This window comes from Anarhichas minor, unplaced genomic scaffold (genome assembly GCF_050575085.1).
Source record: "Anarhichas minor isolate MPS153535 unplaced genomic scaffold, ASM5057508v1 ptg000021l, whole genome shotgun sequence".
Taxonomy (NCBI): domain Eukaryota; kingdom Metazoa; phylum Chordata; class Actinopteri; order Perciformes; family Anarhichadidae; genus Anarhichas; species Anarhichas minor.
The window spans coordinates 8,332,501-8,339,580 of NW_027466467.1; the positions used below are offsets into that span (position 1 = coordinate 8,332,501).

At 41.5% G+C, this 7,080-nt stretch overlaps 2 protein-coding genes across 2 annotated transcripts in view; both read right to left on the reverse strand.

Moving 5' to 3' along the window:
• LOC142955013 (uncharacterized) overlaps nt 1-2,878 on the reverse strand; it is a 20,024-nt gene extending 17,146 nt beyond the window's left edge. Inside the window, exon 1 of the mRNA XM_076096395.1 lies at nt 2,653-2,878. Coding sequence (XP_075952510.1) covers nt 2,653-2,839 — 187 coding nt within the window. The 5' untranslated portion in view covers nt 2,840-2,878. The remainder of the gene's footprint in view (nt 1-2,652) is intronic.
• A 713-nt stretch (nt 2,879-3,591) lies between these two features.
• Nucleotides 3,592-6,102, reverse strand: LOC142954950 (uncharacterized). The gene is made up of 3 exons (XM_076096323.1): nt 5,997-6,102; nt 5,364-5,744; nt 3,592-5,143 (listed from the first exon to the last, which is right to left on the reverse strand). Exons 1-3 carry the CDS (start codon nt 6,055-6,057, stop codon nt 4,296-4,298), a joined length of 1,290 nt encoding a protein of 429 aa, XP_075952438.1. The 5' UTR covers nt 6,058-6,102; the 3' UTR covers nt 3,592-4,295.
• Between the last annotated feature and the right edge of the window lie 978 nt (nt 6,103-7,080).

Sequence of the window (7,080 nt, forward strand, 5' to 3'; positions counted from 1 at the left end):
GTTGCAATTGAAGGAAAGATGAATGCGGCCAAGTACAGAGATATCCTGGAAGAAAACCTCTTCCAGAGTGCTCTGGACCTCAGACTGGGCCGAAGGTTCACCTTCCAACAAGACAATGACCCTAAGCACACAGCTAAAATAACAAAGGAGTGGCTTCGGAAAAACTCTGTGACCATTCTTGACTGGCCCAGCCAGAGCCCTGACCTAAACCCAATTGAGCATCTCTGGAGAGACCTGAAAATGGCTGTCCACCAACGTTCACCATCCAACCTGACGGAACTGGAGAGGATCTGCAAGGAAGAATGGCAGAGGATCCCCAAATCCAGGTGTGAAAAACTTGTTGCATCATTCCCAAGAAGACTCATGGGTGTACTAGCTCAAAAGGGTGCTTCTACTCAATACTGAGCAAAGGGTCTGAATACTTATGACCATGTGATATTTCAGTTTAAAAAAAATAAATTTCTACATTTGTTTTTTTCTGTCAAGATGGGGTGCTGAGTGTACATTAATGAGAAATAAAATTAACTTTTTTGATTTTAGCAAATGGCTGCAATGAAACAAAGAGTGAAAAATTTAAAGGGGTCTGAATACTTTCCGTACCCACTGTATAACACTGATATTGTCTTTATAAAAGAGGGAATTTTACATCTTCAAAATATGTTCCAGACATAGCCTTCTCTAGCATATGTGTTAACACCAAAGTCAACATTTTGTTGGCGGAATCCTCGACCCCAATGTAAACAGGGACATTTCTGTAGTAGTGTTTAAAACAAGTGCAACGCTATGAATGCCTTTGAAAAGAGACTGACTGAAAATGTAAAACGTTAATCCCATTTGTATGATTTGTTTCATAGTGACACAGAGTCACTGTGTCAGCGATCAAGAAGGCACTCGGATGCTACACAACAGGCTTTTCACCAGTAGTGCCGAGATCGAAAAGTGGCCGGTGGTTTGCCACTGTTGTTCAACAGTGCAACTACTTTTCCAACGGCGTATAAAACGGATACATCCTCTATTTAAAACACTGTGTTGCGCTACTTTGTCAATAGCCTCAGAAAAAAATACATTTACGGCATCACTGGTCGTGAATCAAACCAATTTTTTGTATATACATCAAGAGGCGGCACTGGTGTGTCTGTCTGACAATAGACTTCCACTTTCAAGCAGCTCCTGCCTTCAGGAAACGCAGGTATATGCCGTTGGAAAAGTAGTCGCATACCACTGCAGGGATCGGTATATATCGCTGGCTTTTTCAGCTTGTTGTGCAGTCTTGTGCCCCACAGCCAAACTCAATGACTGCAGCTTTAAAATTATCTTATACTGATGGTCTTACTGTTTATTTCTAAAGATTATTTTCTTTATTTTATTCGATCAATTGCACTTTGTGTAACATAAGGCAACACACAATCTAGATTTAAGGTTGAACATCCATCATTTTGAGTCATTACATTTATTCATCATCCCTGACAGAAGGCCTAAAACACTTGCTGGTTAGTTTCCTGGCTACCAGAGTCACATTGTGGTCAGAAAGACCAGTTACCATATTGAGAGATTTTAGAACTCTCTCAGTCCCATTACTAAATATTAAATCAATTTGGGTCCTGGAGGAATTTGTTATTCTTGTGGGCCCACTGATCAACTGCACAAGGTCAAAGTCATCAGTTATAAGTTTAAGATTCTTTCTAGATGATTTGTCCTCCCAATTGATGTTAAAATCACCCATAATAATTACCTCTTTACTGAAATTGCATTGTTTTAATAGTTTCTCAAATTCCTCATAGAAACTATCATTGGAAGAGGGAGGCCAATAAAAGACGTTTGTGGTGATAAGATTATATCTAGACCTATGCATTCCAAATCTTTACAGACAGTCCACTGGATTTCATTACACCGGATACTATCTCTCACATAGATCGTGACGCCACCACCCTTTGATCCAACCCTATCTCTATGTTATAACCTGGCACTGTTATTGCTGCTGATGGTGCATTTTTGTGGAGCCAGGTCTCAGATAAACAAAGAAAGTCTAAATTGGAATCAAGCAAAAGATGATGGACTTGATCACTTTTAGATTTAATACTTCATATGTTCAGATGCCCACCTAAGAGACCTTTTGGCTTAACTTTAGGATCCCACACTGTTCTTGAATGATTGACAGTCCGGAAGACGGCCCACTTCCTGTTCTTTGAGAACGTGGGATTTAGCAGTTTCTTGTTTTCAAGGTTGACAACGGAGACATGCTTACAGTAATGACAAATAACATTATTAAAAAAAACAGAAATTCTCTTTCCAGCTTGTTGTGGTTCATGGCCAAAGTCAATGACTGCAGCTTTAAAAGTATATCATACTGATGGTCTTACTGTCTACCTTTCTAAAGTTTATTTATTCGACCAATTGCACTTTGTGTAACGTAAGGCAACACACAACCTAGATTTAAGGTTGAACATCCATCATTTTGAGTCATTACATCACTCCCCAAACAAAGGGGCAAAACCAGACAACTGCTCAAGGTTAATGCTTTATTTAGCTGTAAAAGGGTTCGTTTAGATTAGTGATAACGAGACGGACCTATATATTCAGTTCTGTTCATTTTGGAATCAAAATGTCAAATAATGCAAATAATATTATTGTTTTTCCGTGAGTTTAGCTTACCACTCCCTCTCGGCAGAGCCACCCCTGACAGCGCCTCCAACACGGAGCTCTTCCCCGAGCTTTGGTCTCCAATCACGGCGATAGCAGGCAGCGCCAAGTCCTTCTCTACACCCAGAGAGCGAAGAGAGTCGATGAGGTCAATGCAGGGACGCACCTTCTCCTCATACTGTTGGTTCAGAGTGTTCATGGTGATCACTGCTTGAATCCTGGAGAGAAACGGTGTTTAAAAAAGTATAAACCCTAAACTATTTTTCCCGTAGAGTCAGCTGCTCGGATGGCAATTAAAGCTCAAGTGCGGCAGTGCGCCAACTGTGGATACTTCAGGTGTGCGGCCGAAAAAAGTAAATGAAACCTAAATTAAGTTTCGTTTCTTTGACTTTCATTTCATACGCTGTTATGTTTAAGTAGACCCGGCTGGCAGATATGATATTGTAACGGACTGAGTGACATGTAATGTTAACTTGTTATGTTATAAGTGTTATTGTCTTTACAGGAATAAGTAGTTCTAGATAAGAATCGAATTGGTTATTGCATTTACTGAGGTCAGTGAAGGTCTCATGCCCCGTAAAGCTGTAAACCCTGTCAATCATCCTAGCTACCTATGGGGGTGGGTGGCACACATGAGCGTACCTGGGATTGGCAGAGAGAGTGAGGTTGGATGTTGTTGTTTGTGCTGCTAGCTTGTTGAGAGTTAGTCTATGACCGGGAGGAGATTGTTAAGCATGTGAGAGAACGTTTAACGGCGTCGACTGTTGTTTTTGGCGTAGGCTACGGTCCACAGTAGCCTACTGTCCGCAAATAAAACACAACAAATAAGATAACGTCTCGTAGCTTTCCTTACCAAGGGTCGCTACAATATTGTTCTGCAGACATGAGTTGGTCAGTAGGCTAATGTAAGCAGGTGAGACTTAACTTGTTCACAAACTTCAGGTTGTAAGTCATAATTTTAATTTAAACCAATATATTTACACAATTTTGAGTTGCGGTGGACAGTTATTTTCGTCTGAGCAAAAATATTCACATTTTTTACATTTGATGAAAAAATAGTGCAGTATATCTGACCATTCACCAGACTCAGCCCACTAGCATCTCTGTTTTTTTTGGTGGTTAAACACAAAGTGTTACAGCATTTATCATTAACCTGTATGCTTTTCTTTCTCAACTGCCAAATTCTTTGTTTATATTTTCTCAAATAAAATCCACATTATTTTCAGATTATGCATTTCTGCCTTTCAATCAATCTGCATGTCTTCATATTACCTGGGTGGTGCAGGTAGTCATTATTACCCACTCACTTTAAATTAATAAAAAAAGGAAAGTCAGTACACTCCAAAACACAATCTAATGAGTACAGCCTAGCTTCCATAATTAGCACGTCTAGACCAAGTAAAAAAGTGATAGTGAAAAGATAATGTCTACATAGTATCAAATGTATTTGTCCATCAACTAAAAATCACAACTGTTAAACCTGTTTTTGCTGTTGAGATGATGAAAATGATCATTTCAGTTAGATTTGAAATGTTTTGTTAAGCTGGCTCCTAAATACACGTATAGCGTTATTCACTCCAGTAAACATACTAATAAAGTATCCAATCCATGTTTTCCATACATCACTATCTGGGTGCTGCACAGTATTTAAGCAATCAAAATGGTTGATCCATTTTGTCCTCTGCATGGACCTTTAGATGTGTGTTTAGGTCGCACTTCCTTTTAAAGCTTTTACCACATACCATGCACAGGTGGGGTCTTTCCCTCGTATGCGTCACCCTGTGTTTCTTCATGTCGTGTTTCCGAATGAAGCGCCGACCACAGTCGGTGCACTGATACGGCCGTTCCCCCGTGTGGATTCTCGTGTGCAAAGTCAAAGTTCCCCTCTGTTTGAAGTTCACGCCACATTCCTTACACTGGTACGGTTTCTCTCCTGTGTGGATTCTCACATGATCCTTCAAGTGGCCAGAATTTTTAAAACGTTTCGCACAGATGGGACAAATGTGTCTTCTCTCCCTGTTGAGATCATTTACGTCTTCTTCCAGTCCAATAGTCCAGTCTCCTTTATCACTTTTCTTTTGCCTCGTTCCTGTTGGTGTGAACGTTTGAATCCATTCTCCATTCACCGCACCTTCTGTATTCTCTAGATCACATTCACTTTGATTTACAGAATAGAAAGACTGAGAAACTCTGGCCAGTCGAGACAGTTTGCAGCCTTCTCCTTCTGTGTCTCTTCTCTCTCGCTCTGCTGTGTAAGATGTTTTGTTGGTCAGAGTCTGGCTGTGGCTTGAAGAATGAGACTTATCATAAACACTGCTCTGTGACTGAAGAGGGAGTTCGTAGTCGTGGTCAGTATCTTCCTGAGGACTAGATGATGTAAACTTTTCCACTTTGATCTGAGGGGCATCCGGGTCCTCGTAGTCCTGACAGGGGCTCCGGTCTTGTTCAACGTACTGCTGCTCATCAAGCCCATCTCGCTCACGCCGAGTGATCTCAGGAGGATCTGCAAGGATAAAGATGTGAAAATATAATATTTAAAAAGAATACCTTTTGACAAATACACAAACATGCCTACAACTCTGGATCATTTCACCTTTGTTTGTGGTATTTAAACAAAAGTAAAGATGAACACCTATTGTTGCATTTTGGGGAGTTGCTTCACCTTGTTGTTGATGACCAGGTAACATGAATATACATATACATTCAATTGTGAAACCGCTCACCTTTTAGGGTTTCTTGCTGAAGTCCAGGAGAGTCTGGATTTATTCCACAGAGGATCTCGGCCTCCGAGGTTGATGGAGATGTTATTAACACGTCACCATCAGGCTCAGCTTTGATATCTGCTGTCTGTTCAACAGTTAATATTCTGTAGAGGCGTGAGGGTGTCTGCTCGTGACCTTCTCTTTTCACAAAGTGAGGACACCTGGTGGTATCACACTGCTGCCCACAGCACGGTCCTTGCTGATCAGCCCTCTGGTCAGGTTCCTCTTCAACATGCAGGGTGCTCGGGTGATCCGGGCTCACGTCTGTGGTCCACTCCTCCTCATGGCAGCGCTCAGGAGAAGCCTCCTTATCGCAGCAATGAGGACCGACCCGATGAGCTGCTGAATGACACGAGAGTGCATAAAGGGAGATCATTCAGTCATGTAGACACGGATTCGTGGTTTTAATATACACCACATCATCTGAACCACGCCACTTTTCTTTTCTTCATAAAACATCTTCATTGAAAATAGGCAGTCAGTCACATTTTGAAACCAAAAAATGAAGGGAGCTGCAGCCTCATCATATTAGCTGTAGAGATAATGATGAGGCTGCAGCCTAATGATGACCGTTAAGTGATTCAATCCACACACCTGGTCTAGCTTTATGTAATCTGACTTCAGGCCAGTGCAACAGCGTTCTCAGGTGACCCATCTCCCGCTTGGATCGGCTGACTTCTGCCTGGTACTCTATCAACGTTTCCTCCACCGCCCCGAAAATCTCCACCGCCGCCGCTGTGAGCCGCTCACAGATAAACGTGTTCAGATGCTGTAGCGTGGCCATGTCTGCTTCTCTGACGCGATGAACACATTTGGGTTTGTTTGACTTCCTTGCTGTGATCCGGTTGGGAGAGTCTGCTGTTGCCTCCTGTTGGTCACTCCGGAGGCTGCACAACGTGCTGGGTTCTTTTCAGGAAATGTAGCCATGTTAATAAAGAGGGCTGGGTCAGAGTACTTTGAAATGTAGTCAGAATACGGATTACATGGCAATTTATGAAATTGGTAAAAAGGGTCTCCTTCTTCCCGCTCTGTTATTGTATTTGGATGCTGTCTTGCTCTAAAGGGAGCATTGGTATAAATGCACTGCCGCCACAAGATGGCCTCATTATCACAGTTTGTGTTCTCTAGGCTGATGTTTTGTACAGTAAACCATCATTACCACGAATAAGAATGATAATATATGTTTTTCGGTGTGCAGTAGTTTGTCTGAGTGAAGAGTGCAGTGTGTACTTAAGATGACACATGCAGAGCAGGTTGTAGCTACATGGGCCAATTTATTAACACGAATGCCTGTAAAATATCCACATTAATGAACTAATTGCAAGTGCCAGTAAATGGACCTTTACACATGTATCATGGATGTCAGACTGTTATACATGCATGGATGTTCAATGTGCTTTATTACACTGATGCAAGAAACATGCTGAGGAAGTCAAGAAACAGGGTTGAACAAGTCATATTAATGTAAACAAACAGCAACCGGACAGTATCCATTAAATAGTACTATACATGAATTGCACAGATTAATTAAAATGTGTAGAAAACTGAAGTGATTTTAAAGCTAAATATTAGTTATGTACAGATGAGCCCACCATTCACTATTCATCTGCTATCACTGTGGTACTGATGTGCTTTTTTGCTGGGCTTTAGCAGTGTGAATGGATGCTCTGGCCATGCT